The sequence below is a fragment of the Myotis myotis genome, unplaced genomic scaffold, assembly GCF_014108235.1.
Source record: "Myotis myotis isolate mMyoMyo1 unplaced genomic scaffold, mMyoMyo1.p scaffold_m19_p_19, whole genome shotgun sequence".
NCBI classification, from domain to species: domain Eukaryota; kingdom Metazoa; phylum Chordata; class Mammalia; order Chiroptera; family Vespertilionidae; genus Myotis; species Myotis myotis.
Genome location: NW_023416323.1, coordinates 10,719,381 through 10,731,568, shown reverse-complemented (window position 1 = coordinate 10,731,568; position 12,188 = coordinate 10,719,381). Strand labels below are relative to the sequence as shown.

The 12,188-nt window shown below is 47.5% G+C and overlaps 2 protein-coding genes across 4 annotated transcripts; both read left to right on the top strand.

Annotated features, from left to right (window-relative positions):
• The first annotated feature begins 1,442 nt into the window (after positions 1 to 1,442).
• On the top strand, positions 1,443 to 1,930 carry LOC118674833 (40S ribosomal protein S24-like). The gene has a single exon (XM_036346938.1). The coding sequence runs from the start codon at positions 1,460 to 1,462 to the stop codon at positions 1,856 to 1,858; it is 399 nt and encodes a 132-aa protein (XP_036202831.1). The 5' UTR covers positions 1,443 to 1,459; the 3' UTR covers positions 1,859 to 1,930.
• A 1,171-nt stretch (positions 1,931 to 3,101) lies between these two features.
• Positions 3,102 to 11,911, top strand: UPK1A (uroplakin 1A). Of its 3 annotated transcripts, XM_036345074.1 has the most exons (8): positions 3,105 to 3,137; positions 3,428 to 3,516; positions 5,278 to 5,478; positions 8,058 to 8,132; positions 8,265 to 8,372; positions 9,782 to 9,961; positions 11,228 to 11,311; positions 11,394 to 11,911. In XM_036345074.1, the coding sequence occupies exons 2-8, from the start codon at positions 3,436 to 3,438 to the stop codon at positions 11,436 to 11,438; spliced, it is 774 nt and encodes a 257-aa protein (XP_036200967.1). In that variant the 5' UTR covers positions 3,105 to 3,137; positions 3,428 to 3,435; the 3' UTR covers positions 11,439 to 11,911. The 3 variants fall into 3 exon arrangements, with proteins under 3 accessions (XP_036200968.1, XP_036200969.1, XP_036200967.1); XM_036345075.1 differs by lacking the exon at positions 8,058 to 8,132 and having other exon boundaries at positions 3,102 to 3,137; XM_036345076.1 differs by lacking the exon at positions 11,228 to 11,311 and having other exon boundaries at positions 3,103 to 3,137.
• The last annotated feature ends 277 nt before the right edge of the window (positions 11,912 to 12,188 follow it).

Sequence of the window (12,188 nt, the reverse complement as noted above, 5' to 3'; positions counted from 1 at the left end):
GAGGAAAGGAGAGGAAGAGAGAGAAACATCACTGTGAGAACACAAGTAGATCGGCTGCCTCCTGCACGCCCCCTACTGGGGATTGAGCCCGCAATCCAGGCATGTGCCCTGAGCAGGAATCAAACCAGCAACCTTTCAGTGCACAGGACAATGAAGCCCAACCAACTGAGCCACACCCACCAGGGCGGAACAGAGCTGTCTTAATCACCACTGTGCTCCCAGCATTGCACCCCCTCTCCTTTGCCTCCCCCCGTACAGGGCTGGATATGAGAAAGCTCATTATGTTAAGTGCACTCTTAATGCTTAGTTTAGGCCTGATCTATACTTGGTGTTCAATAAGTTTGAGAAAAAAATAAAAAGACCTTCTGACTATCCCCACACTAGTGCTTTCCTTTTTTTTTTTTAAATCCTCACCTGAGCATATTTTTCCATTGATTTTTACAGAGAGCGGAAGAGAGAGGAAAATACAGAGAGAAATATGAATGTGAAAGAAACACATAAATTGGTTGCCTCCTGCACACACCCTGACCAGGACCCAGGCCAGGGAGGAACCTGCAACTGAGGTACATGTCCTTGCCCAGAATCGAACCCAGGACTCTTTGGTCCACAGGCTGACACTCTCTCTATCCACTGAGCCAAACAGGCGAGGCTGCTTTTCCCTTTAAAAAAAAAATTTTTTTTTGTATTGATTTCAAAGCAGAAAGGAAAGGGAGAGGGAGAGAAAAACATCAATGATGAGAGAATCATTGATCAGTTGCCTCCTGCAGGCCCCACAGTGGGGATAGAGCCCGCAACCTGGGCATGTGTCCTGACTGGGAATTGAACCATGACTTCCTGGTTCATAAGTCAGTGCTCAACCACTGAGCCATGCCTGTCAGGCAGTGTTTTCCTCTTTGCTTCACCACCACACACTATGTCCTTATCTCCCCAGATCTTTCTTTCCCCTTCCCTTTTTTCCTCTCTTCTACTCACCTCACACTTCACACTGGTCCTACCTAGCTTCGAAATTTCCCTTTCTTGGGCACAATACTCAGCTGTCCCACACCTACCCATGAATTTCAGACCCTCCTTTGCTCAGCTGACCCAAAGGAGCATCTGAGATTCCAGCCTTTACATATTCCCTTAGTGCCCAAACTTGAGTTTTCAGAGTATTGCTAAGCCTGCATACCTCTGTGCTGTCATTGATGACATCTTTGCTAAAATGAATTCATTTGGAAAGGAAAGTTTAACCCATGAAGTATTCTTGCAAAGAAAAACGGCTGAGCTACAGCCACATATGTGATGAATAAATCTCAAAAGCATAATGTTGAAGTGGAAAAAAAATCCATTTCATGAGGATATGTACAGATTAATATGCATAATGTTTATTAAAACATCTAAAACCATTCTATACTTTGTTGATGAATATATACATATATACATATATGTTAAAAATGAAAATGTGGGACCAACCTTCATCATGAATGACACAGTAACCATCCGGACCAGGAAGTTCATGACCAACAGACTACTTCAGCAGAAGCAAATGGTCATTGATGTCCTTCACCCTGGGAAGGCAACAGTACCCAAGACAGAAATCCGAGAAAAACTAGCCAAAATGTATAAGACCACACCGGATGTCATCTTTGTGTTTGGATTCAGAACCCACTTTGGTGGTGGCAAGACCACTGGCTTTGGCATGATTTATGATTCCTTGGATTACGCAAAGGAAAATGAACCCAAACACAGACTTGCAAGACATGGCCTATATGAGAAGAAGAAGACCTCAAGAAAACAGAGAAAGGAACGCAAGAACAGAATGAAGAAAGTCAGGGGGACTGCAAAGGCCAACGTTGGTGCTGGCAAAAAGAAGGAGTAAAGATTCTTTGGTGACTTTATCTGTGATGGTTGCGCAGATTTTTCATGAGAGGATTAATAAACTATAAACTTTAAAAAAAAATGAAAATGTGTAATGGGAGTAAAAACTCAAAATGCTAACAAACATGTGAGAAGATGCTTAAAATCATTAGTAATAAGTGAGAATTGAAATAATGGCAGGTATCACTTTACACTGAATTACTCTGCCAAAAATTAGAATGCTATAAATATCACATGATCTTCCTCATATGTGGGATATAATGATCAACATAATTCAATAAACAAGAATAGATCCAGAGACAAATGGTGGCATGTGTGTGTGTGTGGGGGGGGCGGTTAGAGAGCAACCAAAGGACTTGTACTCATGCATATTAGCATAACTAATGGACACAGACACTGGGGTGGTGGGGGCTTACCAGGGGTGGGAATGGCTGGGGGAGGGGGTCAACTGCGGAAAAAGGAGACATATGTAAAACTTTAGACAATAAAAAAAAAAAATAGAATGCTGGATAAAACCAAGTGTAGGTGGTGATGGAAAGATATAGGAACCCTCATGAATTCTTGGTTAAGAGGGCACTAGGGACAACCACTGTGAAAAGCAACCTGGCACATACATATTCATGACCCAGCAAGTCTGCTCCCACCAAGCCCACTCAGTGTGCCCCCTCCCCTTTTAGCACACCTCTCTTCTGCCCTTGTTGTACACTCATCTCAAACTCCCCTTACACACCCATCTCCTGCCATCCTCTCCCCTCAGCCCACAGCCCATGCAATCAGCCTCTGAGCCACCTGCCCCCTTCTCTCCTCCCCACCTCCCTGTCTTGGTCTAGCCCTGTCCTCACCTGCCAAGTCTCTACCGGGGTGTCCCCCTAGGTTCCTAAATTTGGAAAGGTGTAACCACCAGCAGAAGAGGCAGTTCTGGGATTCAGGATTCACACACAGGTCCAGCTTGGATCTCTCATCTGCTCCCAGGAAGGCCTATGTCTTAAGGAGAGACATCAGGTGGTGCACTCATTCTACCCCCCACCCCCACCCCGCCCACAGAAACCTTACCAGGACCACATCACCCTGCCCATGTGGCCAGATACTAGCACAATCTGGAATATCAGGTCTATAAATCACTCAGGTGGGGCACATAAAGCTGTTCTCTCATGCTGGTCTGCCTGCTTGACCTCTTGTCCCTTTTTCCAGACACTCTCCTCCCTTCCTAAGGAGGGGCCTGGGCATATATAGGGAGCCACTGTGGGAGGGGCTGGCCAGAGAAACTGCAGGCAGAGAAGGTGAGGAGGGGACTCTGGGGGTCTGGATGGGTAGAGGGAACTGGGGTGGTCTGAGGCGCAAGGAGGGCCAGTGCTGAGCTCTGGCCAGGGAGTGCCCTGCTTGGTCCTCACTATCCTCTTTTGTAAAATGGCCCATCATCTGGGGTTGTGGGAAGCTGAGCGCACTCAGTACCAGCCTAGGCCCAGCAGAGAGCAAGGACCAGCCCATGGCATTGGGGGGCAGTGGGTCCAGCTGGACCTTCCCTCCTCTCCTGACTTTTCCTGGCCTCATCCCTGCTCATGTGTCCCAGGCACGACTATGGCTTCTGCAGCAGCAGAGGCAGAGAAGGGATCTCCGATTGTGGTGGGGCTGCTGGTCGTGGGCAACATCATTATTCTGGTGAGACATCCCCCAGTGCTGGGAGCCGAGTGGGAGGTGGGGAGAAGGGGCAGTCCTGAGCCTGAGGGTGGAGGCTGAGGGCCCAAGACTCCCCAGCGGGCCAGTGTTGTAGGCTCTCAAGTCAGAGCAGCCTGCATTCGAATCTCAGCTCTGCCTCTCTCATCAGTGTGATCTTGAGCAAGTGACTTTAATTCTCTGTGCCTGTTTCCCCATCTACAGATTATGTCCTCATTGTGGGGATATTTGTGTGGATTAATCCATGTATGACCCTCAGCTCAGAAAAAGTAATTAAGAAATGCTAACTATCTCCCTAGCCATTTGGCTCAGTGGATAGAGCATTGGCCTGTGGACTGAAGGGTCCCAGGTTCGATTCCAGTCAAGGGCACATGCCCGAGTTGCAGGCTCAATCCCCAGTGGGGGGCGTGTCGGAGGCAGCCGATCGATGATTCTCTCATCATTGATGTTTCTGTCTCTCCATCTCCCTTCCTCTCTGAAATCAATATAAATATATTTTTTTAAAAAAGAAATGCTACCTATCAACATTAATATGATTACGACTATAAAGTGTCTGCTTGGCACACAGGAAGCCCATGATAATGAATAATAACAATGTCTTTTTCTTAATATTCAATGTTTTTTTAAAAATATGTGATGCCTGTACATGGCTCTGGGGCCAGACAGCCTGGGTTCAAATCCCAGCTTTGCCACTTTCTACTGTGGGACCTGGGATCATCTCTCTGAGCCTCAATTTTCTTATCTGTAAGATGGAGATAAAATAGTAATGCTGAGAGGATAAAATGAGTTACTGGATTAATGTACTTAGACCAGTTTGGCATGTGTGGTTACTCTTTGTATTAGTCATAACAACAATGTACATTACAGCTGGTAACAATAATAGTCATCACACAGAAACCAATTACGAGGTCCAATTATGAGGTCCAATGCCTGGCACACAGGAAGTAGTCTAGGAGTGTTAGTTTGATTGTTGTCAAACAGATCTACCAAGAAATTCCCTCTCTTTTGTTCCCCATTCCTTATCCCGCAGGTAACTAGATGTTTAGTTTTTCCAACATGCAACAAACGCACACAATAGGAGCATATATACCAATGTTCTCCTTTTTCTCGCGCCAAATGTCACTCATTCCATATCCTTTTAATGCCTCCCATTTTCTCCTGCTCACATAGCCTATAGGCTACTCCACAGAAGTCCTCAAAAGAGCCCCTGTCCTTTCCCACGACTGCATAGCACTCCGTTGTGTGGCCTCCTGGTTTCTCTACCCACAGTGCTGCAGGGGATCAGCTTGTGGTTTGTGATTTTCCTGCATGGGCACGTGTGTGTGTGTAGGGTTGATTTCTGCAAGTGGAATTGCTGAACCAAAGAGTTGGTATATTTGTAATTGTTCTGGGAATGGTCAGATTCCCCTATTCAGAGAATAACACTAGTAAGGAAGGGCAGGTTGACCAACCATCTCCTCTGTGCCAGTCATCACTCAGGCTTTGCATGTGGCATCTCCTTTTGCCCTTAAAGCAACTGGCAGTGAGGGGAGAGGGACAGTTCTGACTGGACACTCCTTCCTTTCTGGCCTCTGTCTAGCCTCAACCCTGTTCATGAAAGGTGATGTCTTTGCCTCTCTTATTACATGCCCACTTTACTGAGCAGGCAGTAGAGGTTCAGAATGAGGAAGGAACTTGCTCATGGAGACTCATGCAGCTGGGGATGTTGCCCCTGAGTTGGTCCTTCTAACCTGCTGCTCTGTCTAGCTGTCAGGCCTGGCCCTGTTTGCTGAGACAGTATGGGTGACAGCTGACCAGTACCGTGTGTACCCACTGATGGGTGTCTCAGGCAAGGATGATGTCTTCGCTGGTGCCTGGATCGCCATCTTCTGTGGCTTCTCCTTCTTCGTTGTGGCGAGCTTTGGTGTGGGTGCAGCGCTCTGCCGCCGGCGGTCCATGATCCTCACGGTGAGACCCCAGGAGGAGGGAATGGGGACACGTAGGCACAAAGATCATCCTCATAGATTCATAATAACAACCACCACTGCAGCCACTAATGTGTGTTCAACATGGCACTACACCCAGGCCTCATGGTAATCAATCATTTTATTTCACCTTCCCATAACCCCCAAACCTAGGCTCGGCTGTCACCATAATTTCAGAAAGAAAACTTGGACACAGGGGAGGAAGAGCATAAAGCTCTCTACACAGGAGGACAACTCTTGAGTAGCAGGACTGGGATTTGAGCCTCAGTTAATTCGTCTCCAGAGTTTGTGCTCATAAGTGGCACTGTCGATAATGACAATAATAATAGCACAACCAGCATTTAATGAGTGCTCTTTCCTTTCTAAATGCTTTACATGGATAGTTCATTTATTCCCCACAACTCCATATGAGATACCGTCATCGTCATCATCATCATCATCATCATCATCATCACCGTCATGAGCCTCAGTTGAGATTGAGGCTCAGAGAAGTGAAGTCACTTATCCAAGGTCACACAGCAAGTGAGTGACTGAGCCTGTGCTCTCAGTCTCTGCCAACAACAATTGCACCAACAATATCCACACTTCCCAAGGGCCTCTCATGTGCCTCATATGCTAAGCAGTTTAGAAAATGAATTCTCTCAATCCTCCCAGAACCCCTCTGAAGTTACTAGATGAGGAAACTGAGGTTCAAAGAAGCCAAAGCCCAGGTAGTAGGGAAAACAAGGATTCTAATCCTGGCCTCAATGACACAGAACCAACACTGTGCTTCCTCTGTAGTTGAGGGCCTTTTAAATTCCCAGGAGCACCTACTTACTCAATCAACAAATGCTAATTGGGCAAGAACCACGTGCCAAACCCTATGCTAGGCACCGGAGCTATCTAGAGAGCAAAACATAAAGCCCTTGTCATAGAGGAAGATGCTCTGAGGGGGAGAAGACAGTGACCAGGGAAAGGTGAGCTGGAACTGGGGAAGGGAGTGGGGAGGCCTTGCAGCTAGAGAAAGTAAAGGCCTGGGGGAGGTGAGGACTGAGCCTGGGTGTGTATCTGCAGGAAGAACATTCCAGGTGAAGGGAGCAGCAAGAGCAAAGGCTCTGAAGCCAGAGGAGGCCAGGAGGCCAGTGTGGCTGGAGCCAAGTGGGGGTGGGGTGAGAGAGGAGCCGAGGTGAGGGCAGATGGGGTTGGGGAGAGAATAGCGGGAGGTGGCATGGAGGATGAGGGAAGAAAGGGAAGGTGAGCCTGTCAGGTGGGCCTATGGGCCTTGGTAAAGACTTTGGCTTCACCATAAGATGGAGCCACAGAAAGGCTCTTTTTCTTTCCTTTCCTGTTTTCCTTCTTTTACAATTTCTTTCTTGCATTTAATTCTCTGGCATAACAATTTAAACAAAGCCCTAAAAGTTCACCCAACTAGTAAAAAAAGTTTGTGTCTATTAGTTTGTCATTAAATAAGACAGAAGTTTTAAAAAACACATTATGGGAAATTTCAAACATAGATGAGAGTAGAGAGAATGGCCTGATGAACCCTGTGTACCTATCACCTGGTTTCAACACAATCAGTCACAGACTGGCCAAGCTTGTCTCCTCTGCTCCACTCTCTGCCTGCCCACATTTTTATTTCCTGGGGTATTTTGAAGCACATTCCAGACACCAAGTCAATATAAATACTTGAGTGCACATTTCTCTGAGTGATAAGGACATTGTTTTAAAGCAGTCGGGCAAGTTAATGCCACAGCATTTCATCTCAGCAGTAAAGTTAGCAAATCCACGCCCCACACCCTGTTGGTTTAAGGGTGAAGGGAAGAGGTGAGGGCAGGGATATCATTTACATTAAATACCAGTCAAATAAATTTTTCTTTTCTTTTTTTTTTTTTAAATATATTTATTGATTTTTTACAGAGAGGAAGGGAGAGAGATAGAGAGTTAGAAATATCGATGAGAGAGAAACATCGATTAGCTGCCTCCTGCACATCTCCTACTGGGGATGTGCCCACAACCCAGGTACATGCCCTTGACCGGAATCGAACCCGGGACCTTTCAGTCCGCAGGCCGACGCTCTATCCACTGAGCCAAACCGGTTTCGGCAAATTTTTCTTTTTTTGTACAATCATCATGCTGCTGGCACACCTGCAAAATTCACCCTGGTTCCTTCAAATCTATCTTCCAATACCCAGTCTGTGCTCAAATGTTCCTGGTTATCTCAAGAATCTCTCTCTCTCTCTCTCTCTCTCTCTCTCTCTCTCTCTCTCTCTTCCTCTCTCTTTTTTTTCCTTCCTAGAGTAGACATTTATTTTACTGCATCCAAGCATATCCATTAACTTCAGGAAATGCTTTACATATATTTTCATTTCATTTTCCTCTAACTTTCTATTATGGAAAATTTCAAACATACAAAAAAAGGGAAAGACTTGAACAGTGAACACCTGTATACCTATCACATAGATGCTACCATTCACATCGTTCTATACATTTTTAAGAATTTTTCATTTCCCTTGAGGGGGTGTGATTCCACAGGTTTTGCCCTGACTGGGCTGTTCGCTTGTCCCTGTCTCTATCTCTCCCCAGTACCTGGTGCTCATGCTCATCGTCTACATCTTCGAGTGCGCCTCCTGCATCACATCCTACACCCACCGAGACTATGTGAGCCAGTCAGAGGCCAGGGGAGGGGCATGACTTCTGGGGGAGTGTGTTGAGGGTCTCAGGCTAAGGGTGGAGGTCGACTTTTCTTCCCACCCAACCCCACTGGACCCTATTCTTCCTGGCCCTCCACAGATGGTGTCCAACCCATCCCTGATTACCAAGCAGATGCTGACATTCTACAGTGCAGACACAGACCAGGGCCAAGAACTGACTCGCCTCTGGGACCGTATCATGATTGAGGTGAACGAGGATGGGCAAGGGTGGCAGGGAGGCCGGGAGGACCTGAGGCCCTGACTACAGAGGTAGATAGGGCTCCCATTATGCCCACAGGTATATATATCCACTCATTTGGTTCTTATGAGGGAGGCTCTTAGTCATTGTCATTTTTCAGATGACTAAACTGGCTCCAAACAGGGAAAGTCACTTACCCAGAGTAAGTCGCTGAGCTGGAATCCAAATCTGGCAGCCTAAGTCCAGAATCCCTGCTCTTAGTCGTGGCATATATTATCTTAACAGCAAACATTTAATGAGCACTAACTTCTATTTAGCACTGTTCAATGCACTTTGAGAGTTTATTTAATCCTCACAACTACCCGATAAGGGAGATCAGCTTTTTAGTGATGAGGAAACTGAGGCAAGAGGTTGAGGAGCTTGAACAAGGTCACACAGCTGGTAGTTCACAGAACCAGAAGGATTCAAACCCAGGATGTTGCATTCCAGAAACCATAGTCTTGGCTAAGCCCAACTTGACATGGCAGCACAGAGGAGAATATTGAGGATTCAAGGGAAATTGAGGTCCCAATTCAGCTTAAGTCATATAGCTAGCCAGTCATATAGCTAGTCATATAGAGCCCATGTTTAAAGGGCCTATGTTTTCATCTTTCAGGGCCCACAAAGTAAACACCCATAGGGACTAGAAAAAACAACAACACAAAAATCCACCTTTGCTGTCATTTAGCTCAGGTTTTGTTGACAGTGAACTCAAAAGAATCCTATGTAATAAAACCCTAATATGCAAAATGACCAAACAGCAGAACGACTGGTCACTATGACGTGCACGGACCACCAGAGGGCAGATGGTCAATGCAGGAGCTGCCCCCTGGTGATCAGTGCGCTCCCACAGAGGGAGCGCCACTCAACCAGAAGCCGGGCTCAGGCTGGCGAGCACAGCAGTGGTGGCGGGATCCTCTCCAGCCTCCGCTGCAGGCGGGTGGTAAGGAGTGAGGGGTCCCAGACTGCGAGAGCCCCAGACTGCAAGAGGGATGTCTGACTGCAAGCTTAGGGTTTGGGCCTAAGCCAGCAGGCGGACATCCCCCAAGGGGTCCCAGACTGCGAGAAAGTGCAGGCTGGGCTGAGGACTCCCCCCTACCCCCACCCAGTGCACAAATTTCATGCACCGACCCTCTAGTTTTAAAATAAATCATGATTGTGGGTTTGATCCAAATCCCTCATCAGCCTCTTGGTTCTGGAACAAATATCTTCTGGTCATTGCTCACACACACAGACACTGCCCTCCTCCTTGAGGCCCAGGACATGGGGAAGTTGGGCCAGTAGTGGCCCAGAACAACCTTGCTCTTTCTCACTGTCTGACCTCAGGCAAGCAGCGGTCTGCTCTGAGCTGGAGCCTGACCCCTTGCCTTTCTCTCCAGCAAGAGTGCTGTGGCACATCTGGTCCCATGGACTGGGTGAATTTTACATCAACCTTCCGGGATTCCACCCCAGAGGTGGTGTTTCCCTGGCCCCCACTGTGCTGTCGGCGGACTGGCAACTTCATTCCCCTCAATGAAGAAGGCTGCCGCCTGGGCCACATGGACTACCTGTTCACCAAGGTATGTCCCCTCCCTCCTGCTGCGCCTGTCTGTGGTCTCTCTGGCCCTCTCTGATTCTTCTACCTCTTCCTCCTTTCCACTGTCTATTATTTCCTCCTCCCCTCTCTGGCTTTCTCTATCTCTCCCTTCTCTCAACTCTCCCTCCATTAGTCTCTCTCTCCCTCTGAAAGTTAGCGGGATGCACACAGGGTCTATCTGATTTAGACCTGGCACCTGCAATTCTTCTCAGGTTTTCTGGGATGAGCAACAACAATAATAGCAGTAGCACAACACCAATAACAACCCACATTTATTGAGCTTATACTTTTTACCAGGCATCCTTCGAAGTGCTTTAAATTTTGATCTTATTTCTCACCACAGCCTGATGAGGTAAAGATTATAATTATCCCATTTTACAGATGATGAAACTGAGGGATCACTTGCTAGTGAGGGATGGAGCTGGGGTTTGATTTCAGGCAGTTAGGCCCCAACCAGATGCTTTAACTATTGTGAGGGGAGTGCAGAGGCAGAGAAAGAAACCAGAAGAGGTTAGACTAGGAGAACTGGTCCCAGTGTTCCTCTGGTTGCTCTTGGCTGCCTGGGGCCCTTCAGCAGCATGTCTTAGATCAGGTGTGCAAACCATCACCACTGGCAGAATCAGACAGCCATGTTTCCAGCCCAGACTCTGGGCAGAGTGCTTACATGCATCTCCATGGAATCTTCACAACTGCTTTCAGAGGGCAGTGCTGTTAAGATCACCACTTTGCAGATGGGGAAACTGAGGTTCAGAGGGTCAGATTCATATGTAGGCCCCATAGAGAACAAGTGGTAGAGCTAGTGCATCACCTCAGTCCTGCCTAACTCCAGGGCACCTTTGTTCTTGGCTGATTCCAAGCTGGGGCAGGGGTCTACTGAAGAGTGGCTCTGGACCAACTCAGCTTCACCTCTAAATGAGGAGATGTCAGAAGTGGACTGATCCTAAAGGCACATTTCAAACCCTTGGAACCTGTGGGCTGCATGGACAGCCTGCTCTAAATAAAATTGCCCTCAGGCTGTCGTAATCACCATCATGGCAGCACCTACTTGTACAGGTCCTGGATTCAAGGTCACATCCCTACTCCCTGAATCCATGCTGGGAGGTAGGCACTGCCATAATCCCCATTGCACAAGAGAAAAACCAAGGCTCAAGGAAGGTAGTCACTTTCCTGAGGGCAGACAGCAACTCTTGCTTTCAGCAGCCAACCTCCTGAGGGAATTTGCTCAAACCCTCATTTTCCCCCTGCCCAGGGCTGCTTCGAACACATTGGCCATGCCATTGACAGCTACACGTGGGGCATCTCGTGGTTTGGGTTTGCCATCCTGATGTGGACGGTGAGAGGCGGGGAGCCTACAAGTTGGGTGGGATGTGGGTGTGGGACTGGAGCACCCCTAACCCAACTGCCTTCTCCTCCAGCTCCCTGTGATGCTGATAGCCATGTATTTCTACACCACATTGTGAGGAACGAGAAGGGATGGTCACGTGCACACCTTGGCCTCCTCCTGCTCCTGCTCCTGCATCCTCCAGCTGAAGCTTGGCTGACTGCCTCACCTTTCCCTTTCCACCTCCTCACCTTTCCCTCCTTGTCCTCCCAAGATCTTTTACCAGGTTTCTGAGCTCTGCTAGGAATCTGAACCCCCTGGACATGCATGCATGGGCCCTTAGCCCTTAACCTCATTTCGTTTGGTAGATTCCTGGCCCATCTATCAGTGGCAACTTAAATTCCTATCCTTAGATCTCACCACCCATTCACAGATGCCTCCTTCATGGTAGATATTGCCGTTATTACTGAGTGGGTTGTGATTATCTATGAAGCTCTGATAGACTGGGATTGCTATGAGAGTAGAGACATGTTCTGTCATGGCCATTTATTGTCCCCAGCGTTGCCCAGCACTGGTTTGAGCATAGATATTCAATAAAAACTGTTTGCATGAGTTAATTTGTTTTCTTCTGGGACGAAGGTGAATGAACAAGAACTCTTCCAATGAAAATGGCAGAAACCCAACTGGCACTGACTGAAATATAACAGGAAATTTATTGGCTCATGTAACTGAGTCAATAGGGCTGGATCCAGGAGTTCAGACTAGGTTTCTAGGAAACCAGCTTCACTCTGAGGCAGGATTTCTCTGCAACACTAGATGCACATCTGGATAGCTAAGCAACAGCACTGAGGAAGGGCCTCTGTCCCAAGGTCAAGGATTAAATTTCGTT

Coding starts and splice junctions, on each gene's coding strand:
- UPK1A (XM_036345074.1), top strand. CDS start 3,436: ATGGCTTCTGCAGCAGCAGAGGCAGAGAAGGGATCTCCGATTGTGGTG. Junction 9,962..11,227: donor TGGACTACCTGTTCACCAAG/GTATGTCCCCTC, acceptor CCCCCTGCCCAG/GGCTGCTTCGAACACATTGG. Junction 11,312..11,393: donor TTGCCATCCTGATGTGGACG/GTGAGAGGCGGG, acceptor CTTCTCCTCCAG/CTCCCTGTGATGCTGATAGC.
- LOC118674833 (XM_036346938.1), top strand. CDS start 1,460: ATGAATGACACAGTAACCATCCGGACCAGGAAGTTCATGACCAACAGA.